This window comes from Lutra lutra, chromosome 15, assembly GCF_902655055.1.
Source record: "Lutra lutra chromosome 15, mLutLut1.2, whole genome shotgun sequence".
Lineage (NCBI taxonomy): Eukaryota > Metazoa > Chordata > Mammalia > Carnivora > Mustelidae > Lutra > Lutra lutra.
The window spans coordinates 54,424,547-54,441,005 of record NC_062292.1 but is presented as its reverse complement, the minus strand read 5'-3'; the positions used below and the strand labels follow the sequence as shown (position 1 = coordinate 54,441,005).

The window sequence follows — 16,459 nt, the reverse complement described above, 5'->3', positions numbered from 1 at the left end:
GTGGTCCATTCAGCACAACTGAGCAGCTCCAGGTAGCTTTCATGGGTGGTGTATTAGGGAAATACTGCTGACCAGAGTAGGTACCAGCCGAGGTCATGAATTAGTGCTGAGCCAAGAATTCTGAATGTTGGCCTTAATGTGCAGAAATTTGTGGTTTGAGCCTGGGTGGCTCAGTTGGTTAAGTGTCTGCCTTTGGCTCAGGTAATGATCCCAGGGTCCTGGGGTCGAATCCTTGCTCAGTGGGGAGCCTGTTTCTCCCTCTGCCCCTGCCTGCTATTCCCCTGCTTGTATTCTTTCTCCTTATCAAATAAATAAATAAAATCTTAAAAAAAAAAAAAAAAAGAACCTTGTTGGAGGAGAACAATTTTTCCAAGCTCAAAGTGAAAGATAGAGGAAATTCTTATCCTTACTAAGGAATATGACCAGATCAAGATAAGTTGTTTTAACCCGAGTTAATTTGTTGTTGTTGTTGTTGTTGTTATGATAAAATTAAGGGGAATTCTATTTATATCCTTTTTATTACTTTTATTTAGTTCATACTATATGTTGTTTATACAGTGTTTTTAACCAAATATATATTGCCATCTCAATTCTGTAATTATTCTAATTTCTTACTAGACTCCTCTTATAGATTTTGATCTATCAGGATTATATTCCATTTCTCAAATGCTACAAGCATCAAGTATGTACTGAACTTCTCTTAATTATCATCAGGTTATGTATCTTCCAACTTCCAGTTTAAGTGTGTGCCATTCTCTTGGAATATTAAGCACTGATATTTATTTTTGCCTTTTAGGTTTGGCTTTTGACATTGTTAAATACAATGTTTTCTATCAGTTTGCACACCTTCAGTGATTTTTCAAATGTTTTGAATATTTTAAACACTCTCATGTGGAATGCAGATAACTTTAACTTAATAGGTATTTATTGAATTTACTATTATATGCCAGAAATATATGTTATAGGAACTACACCCTGGCTATTATAGACAGGCAATTTCCCCTATTGTTTAATTATGATCACAATATTCTGTTATGAGCAACAAGTATGATCAGATAATATACTGAAAACCAATGTAGTAGTCGTTTGAATAATTACTAAAATGAAAGTACTTAGGAACCACTATCAGTATATCCCAAGCAAATTTTTCCAGTGGAGGATATCACTTTTTCTGAAGAAGCACAGTAAATGTCATTCATCAAATCTTTCTAGTGGAAGATATCACTTTTTCTAAAGAGGCATAGTAAATTTGATGTACCAGCTTTATGGATGGATTCAACAAATACTTATTGAGATTCTACTGTGTGCTACCAATATGGTGGCAAGTAAGGAGGACCTGGTCCTAGGTTCCCAGGGTGTTAAGTCTAGTGTTAAGGAAAGACAATTCATCAAACTATAAAAATAAAATGTGAGAAGGGTTGTGTTAAGGGATATATATCTATATCTGTATATACAATATATACTAACATATCATACACACACAAACACACACACACAAGATACTAATGGGAGATTATGGCTAGTTTTCTTTCTTCTACATCCTGGAAAACCTAAAGTCTCATAATATTCTCCCACTCCTACCTCATTTAAGCATGTTCAGTACATTTTTTAAAAAACTGAATACCAACTCCTCTGTGCCCTGAAACCATTTCAGTTTTGGATTGCAGGAAAGTTGAGGAAGTAGGAGAATATGAATCTGGATTTTCCCAGATTACTTAGGTTCTCAGAAGGTAACTGTTTCCTGGTTTCATTTTATAATAGAAAATTTCACTAATATGGGAGATAAGAATTAGATATCAATGGGAATACATTTTTGTTATTTGATACTAAGCATACTTGAAAAGAAATTAATCAGTACAGGGGTATCTGGGTGGCTCAGTTGGTTAAGCGTCTCACTTCAGCTCTGATCATGATCCCAGGGTTCTGGGATCCAGCCCCACGTGGGGCTCCCTGCTCAGTGGGAAGCCTGCTTCTCCCTCTCCCTCTGCCCTTCCCCTGCTCGTGTGTGCTCTCTCTCTGTCTCTCTCACAAATAAATAAACAAAAAATCTTAAAAACAAAAGAAATTAATCAGTGCATATGGTTGTGATTATTAGCATCTCCAAAGAGGAATCTCATGCTGTGTTTGTGCAATAATTTGTCTAAGTGATTTTGTTATTGGTATAGATCTTTTGCTTATAAAAGTGTTATATCCCATTAAGGAAGCTTAAAATAAATATTTTAAGCCTCACATTTGCAGCATTCTAGTATGATGACTAATTTCACTTCAGAAAACTTCTGGAGTAGTGTCTACTCCAGTTTATTTTTCATAATAATATTCAAGTACTTGCACTATTATATTCGGTATTTTCTTCTCATGTTGCTAAGTGGCCTTCATCACTATGTTTTTAAATTATTATATGATATTGGAATTCTATTAATGTATCATATTAATATAAAGTATTATAACCTGTTAAATTCCACTTTAACTTACTTCAACATTTCCTATTATAAATAATACCTCTATATTTTTCTATGCTTCCTGAGGAAATGTTTCCCAAAAATTCAATCAAAGATCACAGTGTCATACAATATGTTTGAATATATGCTTGTATACATTATCAGTTTACTGCTTCTCAGTTTCAAACCTGCTCTGCCTGCTTTGTAACAGTGAAGCTGCAACCTGTAAATGTTTCTCCTTGACCAGCTGGTGCATTGTGTCACAGCCCTGCAATATACTTCCTGTCCCCTCAGAGAATGGGAAGTTCCAGGCACATGCCTAACCATGTCCATGCCGTATCTTTTTAATCCTTTAAAAAACCCAGACTTCTCCTGTGTCAGTTCTCCACTGATGGTAACAAATGTCTCCAAAATTTTGCAGTTTAAAATAACAATAATCGGGGTGCCTGGGTGGCTCAGTGGGTTAAGCCGCTGCCTTCGGCTCAGGTCATGATCCCAGGGTCCTGGGATCAAGTCCCGCATTGGGCTCGCTGCTCAGCAGGGAGCCTGCTTCCCTTCCTCTCTCTCTGCCTGCCTCTCTGCCTACTTGTGATCTCTCTCTGTCAAATAAATAAATAAAATCTTAAAAAAAAAATAAAATAAAATAACAATAATCATTTATAACTTTTGTTTTTGTGGATCAGAAGTTTAGAGAAAGTTCCAATAAAGGTATTAGCCAGGTGACAAATGTGGCCTGTGGAAACAGTTTAACAACCCTTGGTCCAGGACAATATTGTTGAACAAGCAAACAAGTTACATAGAAGAAACTGCCATTTCTGTTTCAAATAACTGCCAGAAATTTCTCTTTTATCTTCTGTAAAAAAGACACTATATTTTATTCTATTTTTTTAAAGATTTTATTTATTTGACAGACAGAGATCACAAGTAGGCAGAGAAAGAGGAGGAAGAAGGCTGCCTGCTGAGCAGAGAGCCCGATGCAGGGCTCGATCCCAGGACCCTGAGATCATGACCTGAGCCGAAGGCTGAGGCTTTAACCCACTGAGCCTCCCAGGCGCCCCAAAGACACTATATTTTAGAAAGAACAAGAGTTTAAACAACCTTCTAAATAGTTTTCATGACAAGAGGCACTTCTCTTATGTTACATTGCACAGTAAAAGCAATTAGAATTTGTTTTATTTCAGTTTTTTTTTAATTTAATTTTTTATAAACATATATTTTTATCACCAGGGGTACAGGTCTGTGAATTGCCAGGTTTACACACTTCACAGCACTCACCATAGCACATACCCTCCCCAATGTCCATAATCCCACCCCCCTCTCAACCCCCCTCCCCCCATCAACCCTCAGTTTGTTTTGTGAGATTAAGAGTCACTTATTTATTTCAGTTTTAAAAATCCAAACCTTTCTCTTATTCAAAAGAGCAGATTGTATAGTTTATGGTGATTAAGTTATACAAATAGGAAAACAATTAGGAATGATTCCTTACCGATTTCTGAAATATGACTCTTTTCTTCCTTTAATTTCAGATATTCAGTACTTCTTAGACACTGACCTGTCACCATATACTTCATATTCCTATTACATCGAGACGGCCAGTGTGCATGGTTCAACAAGGAGCGTACCTGTCACATACAAGACGAAACCAGGGGTCCCAGAAGGAAACTTGAACTTAAGTTATATCCTTCCTGTTGGCTCAGACTCTGTGACACTTGCCTGGACTACACCTTCAAATCATTCTGGTCCTATAGAGAAATATATTTTGTCCTGTGCTCCTTTAAGTGGCAATGAACCATGTGTTCCCTATGAAGGTCATGAAACCTCCGCTACCATCTGGAATCTGGTTCCATTCACCAAGTACCATTTTTCTGTACAGGCGTGTACTAGTGGGGGCTGTTTACACAGCTCACCCCTTATGGTGATCACAGCCCAGGCACCTCCCCAAAGGCTGGGCGCACCCGAGGTGCAGAAGATTGGTTCCACAGAGCTTCATGTAGAATGGTCTCCCCCAATGGAACCAAATGGTAAGAATTCAAGACTTAGATTTCCCTTTCTTGAGCAAAACATGAATGAGAATCTAGGCATTTGGAATTGTGCAATAAGAATCTGGCAACTGTATCCATTTTTGTAACTGTAGGTTATAATAATTGAAAATTTCTAAAGATATCAGATACTATTTATACTAGTTAGTAGAAAGAGTATATTTCTTTAATCTAATAACAAATTCCATTCATTTAAATTGCCCCTTAAAAGGCTAATATTATCTTTGCTCTTAATGACATCTGTCACAACACAAACGATGTTTCTAATTTGAAACTCACTTATGAAATGCATTATATTTGACTGTGTCACAAGTTAGGGCACCCATAAGCAGTAAATTTTATCTTTTAAGCAAGAAAAGGATATAAAATACTACAAAAAATATGTATATAGGCTAGCTGACTCCATTAAGTTAATTTTTTGTCTTCATACAATTGAACCCTTGGTTATATAGGCCAGACACAAATTCATAGATTTTTAGTAATTAATATCATGTACGTACGATGGCAAAACCTCTTTTCTCAGACTTTTAAAGTTATTTGAGAAGACTAGGTAGAGATCAAGTTTAATATTCTAATATTTATATAATAAGAGCTTGTGTTAAATAGATAATAAAATTAAAATACCCAAATTTGAAAGTATATAAATTGGAGGTGCGATGATCAAATCTGTTCCCCACAAAAGCAGTTCTTTTTTTTTTTTTTAATATTTATTTATTTGACAGAGAGACACAGCGAGAGAGGGAACACAAGCAGGGGGAGTGAGAGAGGGAGAAGCAGGCTTCCCACCAAGCCGGGAGCCCGATGCGGGGCTCGATCCCAGAACCCTGGGATCATGACCTGAGCCGAAGGCAGACGCTTAACGACTGAGCCACCCAGGTGCCCCCCCACAAAAGCAGTTCTTAGTAGAAATTATGATCATTCATTCTGAAAGGGATTGAATTTACCTGTAGTAAGTTAAAGCTATTTTGTGTTTATGCATTCCCTTTTGGTTTGTTTGTCCCATGAATATGTTTCAGCAGTATCACATACACTCATCTGTCCATCAGTTGTTGTCTTTTACAAGTCCCGTTATCTAGATTACTGAAGAAATGGACAGGTAATCTAGTCAGAAACAATGCAAAGCTGGTACTTTTTAGTCAGCCTAAGCCCATAACACCCTCAAAACTGTCTGATGAGTCTCCTTTGTTCACTATTTCACCTTTCTAGGAATAATTATAAGATATGAACTCTACATGAAAAAAATGAAGTCTGATGGAGAAACCACGTCAGCAGAAAGTCGAGTTTTTCAGAGCAGTGGCTGGTTCAGCCCTCATCCATTTGCAGAATCAGCCAATGAAAATGCACTAAACCCTCCTCAAACAGCCACAACCATCACTGCCTTGGAGCCATACACCAAGTATGAGTTTCGAGTCTTGGCTGTGAACATGGCTGGAAGTGTGTCTTCTGCCTGGACTTCAGAAAGAACGGGAGAATCAGGTGAAGAAAAATGCTTTGAACTCTACTTTGAAGATTCCCAAATGAAAATACTGCCCCAAATGAAAGTCAACAGCACTAAAGTACATTTTGAAAAGCAAGAATTATAAATTTATAGAGGCCAAGGAAAAATTGACTATATTGGTTGGTTATGTAAATATCTCAAGGTCATAAAGAACTTGCAGTAAGTTTCGGGGAGAAAAAATAAATGCCTTAGCTATTACTTCAGAGGGGAAAAATAACTATAGTCATACTCTTTGGGGAATGTTTGCCAAAAATTGTAATTGGTTTTCATTCCTGAAGTGGGTTGGCAGTGTGTTCTATCTTGCTCCAAACTCAGCACAATTTATGTTCATTGAAAGAGATAATGATACCAATTTCACAAATCTTATTTTGTTTTTATTTCTCTCTCCAAAGCAAATAGTGTAGGTACTAGATTCCATCCTAATGATAGAATCCTGGATATCAATATCTGTAATTCACAAATTTGTTTATAAGCAGTTTGCAATATGGTAAGGAAGGAGAGTAAAATTTTTAATTTTCTTAAGATATCTTCACTATAGCAAATGATATATTTTTGCCCCCCCCCTTCAATTTCATTAAAACGTTAAAACACTTCAAATATCATGAGCCTTTAACCAAAAAAAGATACCTTTGTTATGCTTTGAATCTATGGATATTCAAAGAAACCCAAGTCCTGATTTAAATTGGAACTGTTAGGACTGTGGGAGGATAAGGGTAGCTTTAGGTTGATGTCCAAGGGAATCATTTCATGAATAAAATGTGCATTGTGCTTGAGCATCTCTTAATGACTACCAGCCATCTTGGACAAATAATAGTGCCATGATAGCACAAGTGATGAGCCATGGCATTCTGGAAGGGGAAAATCAAGGTCAGAAATGAAAAGTAATGGGTGAAAATGCAATACTGGACCCTCATAATCTTATGGGTCACTGGCTACTGAACGTGCGATGAGGTCCTTTGATAATACACCTTTGGTTAGCACATTTAAAATCCATATTAAGATCTCAAGGATGGCAGGGGGAGAATGTATGTGCATATATACTCTGAATATTTCAATCAAGATTTATTGAAAACTTTAAAGATTTCTTTGGGGTTATTTAGAACATTTTAGATTTACCTCTTTCTGAGGAGTAATATTCTCCAAGCTGTATCACTGTGGCTCGGTGAAAGACATCTCTACATCAAAAATCCAATATGTCACTATGCATTGTTCTGGACTCTGTGGACTAAGATTCAGTTTTGATGACTTCTCCTTTCAATTGCTTCATAATACCTATGGTTTCCTACCATATCTAGTAGTTATCTTGATGAAAATAAGCACATTCCTAAATGATTTTTCTTTTGTAGATCGAAAATATTTCTGCTAGGAATATAAGGATAGAGAACCTCCTTGCAGAGAATTAAAAAAAAAAAAGGCAACTAGCTTTTCTAAACACCAGTATATCCTTTGATGTTTAGAAATCAGGATATTATGTAAGGAACAAGGTTATGTCAGAAACAAGAGTAGGTGTAGGAGTTCCATCTGGAGACCTGTAGGTACAGCGTTCATTGTCTGCCTGTGTTCTTGTCGTTGACAGTGCCGGCATTCATGACCCCTCCTTCCGTCTTCCCACTCTCACCTCACTCCCTCAATGTGTCCTGGGAGAAGCCAGCAGAGAATGCAACAAGAGGAGAAGTTGTGGGGTATAAGGTCAATATGGTTTCCGAACAGTCACCTCAGCAATCTCTTCCGGCAGCATTGTCACAGGTATTAGTATCTTAAAATGGAATTCTCTTCCTTTTGACATTTTCTGATTTTGCAGAATTCTATGACCAAATTCTCCCTTATATATTCCTTACCTGTGGCATTGTTTCTTAATATAATACCATGTGTACAAGGCACTATTTCTTTTTTTTTTTTAAAGATTTTATTTATTTATTTGACAGAGAGATCACAAGCAGGCAGAGAGGCAGGCAGAGAGAGAGGAGGAAGCAGGCTCCCCGCTGAGCAGAGAGCCCGATGCGGGGCTCGATCCCAGGACTCTGAGATCATGACCTGAGCCGAAGGCAGCAGCTTAACCCACTGAGCCACCCAGGTGCCCCCAAGGCACTATTTCTATCATTTATTTTTCTAATATAAGCATGTATTAAAACAAAATAGATATAATTTTGTTTCATAAAATCTGCTTTCTACACTTAACATCTACCCTTAAATATCTTGTAAGGAGCTCACTTTCAGTGGTTGTACACTGTCATGTTATTTGGGCTTACAATAATGTATTCAACCAACCTACCATTAGTTGATATTTATATTAATTCTTTTGGAAATATAGATAACATTGATAAGAATGTCTTCTATGTACATTTTGCATATTTCTGTTTCCAAGGAGAAGAGAACTCTGAGGAATGGGTTTATCACAACTTACAGCAAAGGTTAACATGGTCAAGGTTTGGGATATGCAGTGACTTACTATCTTCTAGTAATTCATACTCCAGCCAGCAGTAATGAGGATAATAATCATAGCTAACTTATGAAGGCTTTATTGTGTATATGGATTAAGTCACTTGATTTGTATATACTAATCCCGGCGGGGGAGAGGTTCTTGTTTCCCTCCAGTTTATGGTTTGGTCAATGTACTCCATTAGCCTATTTTACCAGCATGATGGTGGCCAATGACAGAGGTGGCTGATGTTAAGTGGGCAAGTCATTCTGTGTACTTGGCTGTTTAGCACCTCTTTTGAGGAAGACCCTCTTTGGCAGGCATTAGCACAATTTAAGAGATCTTCACATGTAACAGTCTCTCTCATGGGTCCATCATATTCTTCTTTCCCAGTCTTCCTGGTTCCCAATCTTCCAATCTTCTCCCTCCCTCCACCATGCCCATGACCAATACATTCAAGTCACTGCCATATAGTTGAGATGTGTTCTTTCTTTGGATTCTTCCCTTTCTACACAAAATGTGTAGCCAGATGCACTGCCTAAAGTTTTGCCCATTGAGCAGATTTCTTCTTATAATTGGAGTTTTGGACCATCCTTGGGTGGGGCTACAGAGCATCCACCACCCATTTTTGACTTGCAGCCACACTAAGACCACCCATCTGTGAAGCAAGTCACATCTTTCTAGTCTCTCAGCTCCTGAGGGAAGTCCGAGAAATCACAGGTATGAGCTGAGATTGAGCAGTCAGTGTACGGTGGTAACTGACCTGGGGTTTCAGACAACCCGCCTGTGCAGGATATTATTCCTGACTCTCCTGATGCCTGTTACCAGATATTGCTTACCGTTTCATGATGAATTTCTGTTGGACCAACTTACTCTTAAGACATGGCTTGTCTGACAGAACTCAGCTCATGAAGGGTAGCTCTGGCTTCATGGCCATTTGACACTGATTGTCATATTCTCTGCTTTTACCAAGGCTTACTAGCCAGCCAGGAGCTCTCAAGCAAATGGTGCTTAATTTCCATTCTGTGATGTGACCTTGCTCCACATCCTGTGAGTCTACCTTGTGATTCTCTCATTGAGGGCTTGCCATAGATGTCTCACAACATCTTTTCCCTCTATGGTTACCTGTGATACCACAGGACCTGGTAGGCTTTATGTCCCCAATTTTTTGGCTGCTTGTAGCACAGGTTTGGCCTGCAGAGATTTCTCTCCGGCCCTAGGGGACACTCATAGTTGGCAGTACTCCACAGTATTCAGTAACTTGATCAAAAATAGTATTCCTAGATGTGGAATATGTTCTCTTCAGAACTTAAGCAGGTGTTCAGGACATTCTGTTTCTTTCCTTCTAGTGGTAAGTGCAAATTGCAATAATTTTACCCTTATTTTGGAAAGGATATCCTAGCATGTCTCAGGCCAATGGACCCTTAAAATTTTTACCGATGTGGCAGACACTTAATTTTTTTTTAAAAACTTGATCACTTATTCTTTGGAGCATATAATACTTATCAGGACCTCTACATATCTGCCATGTTTTGCTTCTCTAATTCATTTAGTAGGATGCTATGAATTTGGAGAACCAATACTGCCAAGGAGGTTTTCACAGTTTGCTTTGAATTGGTGACCTTCAGATCTTGTCTTTCTTCAATGCATTAATAGCACCCAGCAAGAGGTACCTGATTCCATGGTCCTTATAGTTACTACTTTCCCCAAAATAGTCCATATAATTTCCAGTTCCACCAAACCAGTGAACTTCCTTCCACTGGTAAGTCATCCAATTCACCACTAACGAGATTAAGAATCGTTGGTGTATGGTAGGGGCCATTGGTACTCTACTCACGCCCTGTGATGAGGTGATCTTGGACAGCCAGCTGGTTGGTGATCTAGCTCCAGAATATCATTTTAGAGTCCCCTTCCTAGGGCACTCCTGCCATCACTGTCTTAGGTCAAGTTCTCTGGGAAACAGATACTGTGGAGAGGATTGAGCACAGATTTATTGGGGAATGTTCTCAGAAACAACACACGGAAAGTAGTAAGAGTTGCAGGATTGAGCAGAATAAGAAGCTGAATTATGAGGCAGTGACAAAAGGGTCTAAGCTGATCCTCTGGGTGGTTCTGGAGCTGAAATGACTCTATCAGTTTGTCCTAAATAAGTCAAGGAGCCAGACCTTTGTACCCCATTGTATTAGTTTCCTGGGCCTGCAGTAACAACCATAAACGAAGTGATGTAAAACAACAGAAATTTATTTTTTTTATGGAGGACCAGAGTCTGAAATCAAAGTGTTGGTAGGACCATTTTCCCTCTGAAGGCTGTCCAGGAGATTCCTTCCTTACCTCTTCCAGCTTCTGGTAGCTCCTTGGGTTCCTTGGTTTGGCGTAGTGTAACTCCAGTCTCTGCCGGTCTTCACATGGCCTTCTTCTCTGCGTGGCTGTCTCTGCTGTATCTGTGTATCCCTCTCCATTCTTCTATAAATATATCCCTTGTACTGAAGACCCACCTTAAATCAATGATAGTATAATTAATTGTATCTGCAAAGACCCAATTTCCAAATAAGATCATTCTCTGAGGTACTAGGTGAGAAAGGATTTTGGGGAGACTTTCTTCAACCCATCACCAATAGGTTTGCCAAAATTTCTGAGACTCTTCAGTAGACAGGACATGTTTACAACACAAAACTAGAAGAAAAACCAACAAATCATTTATGATTCCTTGTTTTACTTTTTTCATTAGTCTGAGAATAAGTGCTGACTAACTCACATCTGTCTCAGGTGATAAATGCAAAGGTAGCTTTACACATACCTCATAACTTAAATGACTTAGTCTACCAATTCAGGGTATCATAGGATTTAAGGTAAATTTACGGCTATAACTGCTTCATGTGGTCCTCAATATTATACCGTATTTATCACTGATATTTTATTGTTGTTGTTGCTGCTGTTCTTTTGGTTTGTAAACTATTATTTCTTCGTAAAACATAGCTTCAAAGCAACTATTACCTGCAGTATGGCATTCTAGTCTAAGAAACAAAAATAAGAAAAAAAACATAGTTCCTAAAGCCTCAGAAGTTAATTTGTTTGTTCATATCCCACTTCTGTCAATTGCTAGCCTTCCACACATCTCCGTACTTCAGGTTTTACTCATCTGTAAAATAGGAAAACCATTTCTCCTTATCTGCATGTTTTTTGTGGAGTTTAAAGAGCTTAACATGGGTGCCTAGGTGGCTCAGTTGTTAAGTGTCTGCCTTGGGCTCAGGTCATGATCCCAGGGTCCTGGGATCAAGCCCCAGGTTGAACCCTGCATCAGGCTCCCTGCTCGGCGGGGAGTCTGTTTCTCCCTCTCCCACTCCCACTACTTGTGTTCCCTCCCTCACTGTGTCTCTATCAAATAAATAAATAATTTAAAAAAAAAAGAGAGAGCTTGACAAATATTAGGTCCTATTAGTGATTATTATTAGTGAGATAAGACTTCATTGAACTTTTAATATTTTATTTATTTATTTTACAGACAGAGATCACAGGTAGGCAGAGAGGCAGGCAGAGAGAGAGGAGGAAGCAGGCTCCCTGCCGAGCAGAGAGCCCAATGTGGGGCTTGATCCCAGGACCTTGGGATCATGACCTGAGCTGAAGGCAGAGGCTTTAACCCACTGAGCCACCCAGGCGCCCCTACATTAAACTTTTAAAGAGATAATTTTGTCATTCAGTGGAGCAGGAAAATATTGCCTTTTTATTAGTGACAAAAATTATGTATATGCATCTTTTTTGTTTAGAAGTCCTTTCTTTGTGGCCAAATTGAAATAAGGATATAGATATGTCACTTTATTCTCTTTATTATGCTTTCTCTTGCCTACATATATCCATCTACCTAATCATATAGTCAAGAAAGTGAAATCATGAGTGACAAAGTAAAAATCTTCACCTTCTCAATAATTAAATTTGTATCCACACTGACCTGACTGTGTCTTATTATAAGCTTGGTTAAAAAAAAAAAAAAAACAGCCAAAATTTCTAGGGAAGGCCTACTGTAAAATAATTGTTACAGAAACTTTGACTAAGAATGGTGCAAGGAAATATATAGAAGTGGGGATATTATCAGGGTAGGATTTCAGGCTTCTGTGGAGTTCTCTCTATCTCCTTAAAGATTTATCCCAAAGAAAATTTTTAATTAAGTTGGTCCTTTAAGTCTTATAAAATGTCTTATATATACAATAAAGACAAAGTTTATCTGAGTGATTATTTTATGTGCCCAAGCTTTAAGGTAAATGTCTTTTTTTAAATCATGTGATTTCTAACAACTATATGTAGAGAAGTAGAAGTCCATCAAAATTAGTATTAATCTACATTTTCTATTTCTTGTAGTATTTTTTGTGTGTGTGTTCTTGTTCTGCAGAATAGTTTGTTCAAAAAATGACCCAACATCCTAAATGAAATAGGGAATACTTCATTTTGAAATTTCTTTTTCCATTTGAGTATAGTTGATACAATATTACATTAGTTTCAGGTATACAACAAAATGATTCAACTTCTCTATATGTTACGTTATGTTAACCGTAAATGTAGCTACCATCTGTCACCACACAATGCTGTTACAATACCATTAAGCACATTCTCTTTGCTGTGCCTTTTATTCCCATGTCTTATGGGTTCCATAACTGGAAGCCTGTGTCTCCCACGTTGTCCATCCCTCCACACCTTCTCTTTGGCAACCATCAGTTTGTTCTCTGTATTTGCAGGTCTGATTTTGCTTTTTGTTTGTTCTTTTATTCATTTTTTTTTTAGATTCCACATATGAGTGAAATCATATAGTATTTGTCTTTCTCAGACTGACTTATTTTACTTAGCATAATATCCTCTAGGTCCATCCATGTTGTCATAAATGTCAAGATCTCATTCCCTTTTATGGCTGTATAATATTCTGCTATATATTTTCACTACATTTTCCTAAAAATAAGAACCATTTTATTATATTTTATGTGGAAAACAATTCGATTTTCTAAAAATTGACATTAATTCCACATAGGTTGTTTTAAATGGGATAAGTTTTATAGCAATATTCAGTAAATTTTACTCACTTCAAAGTTTTACTTTTTGTGGAAAAATAAAGTCACATTCGAGAAAACAGAAAATTTTATATCCTCAATCCCTCAATAACAACTTTAGAATTCGAAACATAAAGTACTTACAATTTGGTGTTTGATGTTTTTCTAATTTCCAATTATATTGGTGAGGAAATAGTACCAAAGTTTTAAATTATTCCTAGATTTTTATAATCTTTGAAATCACCTTTATTTCTGAAAAATGTTTTATAAATGATATAGTTTATATTCCATGCACACTGTTTCCTAGAACTACTCATTTAGGTCATGAAATTTTAAAGTGAATACCCAGGCAAATATTCCAAATGAATTTTATCTTATTTCTATAGTGAAAATATCTAGAAACTTACTTCAAATGTTACTAACCTTTACAGTTACCTGCATTTATATTTATGGAAGATTATTTGATATGAATGTATATCAACATCCCTTAGAAAAAAGTTTTATACTAATGCTTAGTGTCATACTCTTTGTTTCAATGACTTTTATCCTGAATATAATTTCCAGTGCTTTCTGTATCTATAAACTAAGTAAACTTACATGGTTGCTTTTGATCATTTCTAGTTATAATGATGGGACCAATGCTCAGTGAAAGTTGTTTAATTATTTGTTTATGGACTATGGAGTTTCTCTCAGACTCCTTTGCTCAAATCTGCTATTCTCATTTGAAATTGCATGATAAAGACAATATTTCAGAAAATGAAACTGTTTGATCTAATCTGCATATGCTTATTTATATAAGAAAGATAATTGAGAATGGACCTCATGTGGATGCTCAGTAATGTGTTTCCTTGTTTTCCTTTTTCTTTGGTGGATTTTTTCTTTCAAGAAAATGATGGAATTGATTTAACATAGTGATATTTTTCTGTACTAGCTCCACAAATAACGTGTGGGCATTACTATGTGGGTTGAGTTTGGGCCAAGCCCCAGGGTTTTATTTGGACTTTTTCATGATAACAATGACAATGTCGCCATCCTTTATCTCTACTATTGGTGACAATAACCATACCACCACGCTGCTTTATGAGGCAATAACTTGGTTTCCTCATTTATCCACTCAGGAACTGGATTATTACCTCATAAAACTGTGATTGTACAATTATCAATTAAATCCTAGCTTGTTGAGATTCTTCAGAAAAAAAAAAATCCCTTTCCTAATAGCTGTTGGCAATAATTCCTCTGTCTGAATTCATAGAACATGACTGGATCCATGGATTCTTGACTAACAAGGTTATGTTTCTCACACTGTTTATCTATTATTTGATTTTTTTTTTCCTTTAAAGGTGTTGTACACTGCTAAATCCCAAGAACTATCTTACGTTGTAAAAGAACTAAAACCTTATAGGATATACAACTTTACTATTTCTCTCTGCAATTCAGTTGGTTGTGTAACCAGCACATCAGGAACAGGACAGACATTAGCAGCAGGTAAGCAAGTTCTAATGGACATAAAAAATATATTATATCTTTATAAACCAGCACTTCTAAAGCTCAGTACCTTCTCTAGTTCGGACTTAATACTTGTCTTTTCTGGTTCCTCCTGCTCCTCAATCACTAACTCTGATTGCTACCCATGTTGACATTTTTAAACAAACAGAAAGTAAGTAAATTAGCTGAAGTTTAAGAGGTCCGTGGGAGCCCTGAGTTGCACCTGTACCGTAATAAGAAATTTAATTAGATGCAGAGCAACTCCAGGGCTTAGCAACCACCCTACCTCCCAGTGATGTTCTGACCATTAGAAGTATTCAGGTGGCTTCTTAGGAAAGCTCAGAATGCTTCTTCTTGGCCCTTTTTGTGGCTTTAGATCTGCTCATGCCTGCCCTCTGTGACTAAAGGCAGACATCTGGGAATTACAAGGTTGCCCTGATGTTATATTTTGCCTTTATTGGATAGGCAATAATGTAATTATTAATTATTTTGTTATTAGTAAGAAGCTCCTAAGTCTGTGAAATTTAAAATAAAAAAAGACTGGTTATCAAGTTAGATCTTAGTAGGAAATGGTTTGTATAGATTTTTGCCTGTATAGATTTTACTTAGAGCAAACTAGATTCATACAAACTTGATCACTAACACTAACACCTACATAACTCAGTCACTCCACAGTTGGTATATTTTCAAATCAGTTTTTCTGTCGGCAATCAAACAAGGCTTGGTGCTCCTTAAGAAAATGTCTAGATATGAGAAGGTTAAGAGACTCCTAGATGAATGACAGATACTACGCAAACCTCTCTCGCTATAAAAATATTCCCTATTCCTTTTCCCTAACTGTATTCAGGTCCAATTCTACTGTTTGTTTTGCCTTGCTTTAGTTCTCAAAAAACTTGTTTGGCTCAAATGATTTCATCCAAGTAATTTTGTTTCCTCAAATTTTCCATCAATGAGAACGACTCCCCAATTATAAGGAACTATGTTTTATTACCTCTACAACTGAACTCTTTGTGGTTTTTTATATTTATATGTATTTCATATGTATGCATACATTTATGGCATACCTAGATTGTACAAAATACCATTCTCCTGTAACATTGTTTATTTATTTATTTTTGTATATTAGATTATTAGAGGGTTACTGAATGTGGATAATAGAGGCAGGCTCCTTGTGTCCTTTTGGAAAAATTATGTAGTTTGGGGCTAGGGAACAAAAAAAGAGGAATCTATCTTACAGGCTGGAGGAAAGCAAAAATAGAAACAACACAAGCTGAAAATTGGCCTGAGTTATAGTAGAGAATAGCGTGATCATGTGAGTGAGCAGAACTGAAATCAAGACTTCCAGGGTTGTAATGTACATAAAAGTCATCTGTGTGGGGCACCTGGGTGGCTCTGTGGGTTGAGCATGGAACTCTTGATCTCAGCTTGGGTTGTGATTTGGGGTCATGGGATTGAGCCCTGCACTGGGCTCTGTGCTCGGTGCCAAATCTGCTTCTACCTCTCCCTCTGCACCTCCCTCCACTGTCTCTCTTTCTCTCCCAAATAAA

At 37.1% G+C, this 16,459-nt stretch overlaps 1 protein-coding gene across 1 annotated transcript in view; it reads left to right on the top strand.

The window, feature by feature from the left end:
- The window catches only part of USH2A (usherin), a 705,277-nt gene that overhangs the window by 180,425 nt on the left and 508,393 nt on the right, over positions 1-16,459 (top strand). The window contains 4 exon segments of the mRNA XM_047705734.1: positions 3,965-4,459; positions 5,684-5,953; positions 7,552-7,721; positions 14,768-14,912. Coding sequence (XP_047561690.1) covers positions 3,965-4,459; positions 5,684-5,953; positions 7,552-7,721; positions 14,768-14,912 — 1,080 coding nt within the window.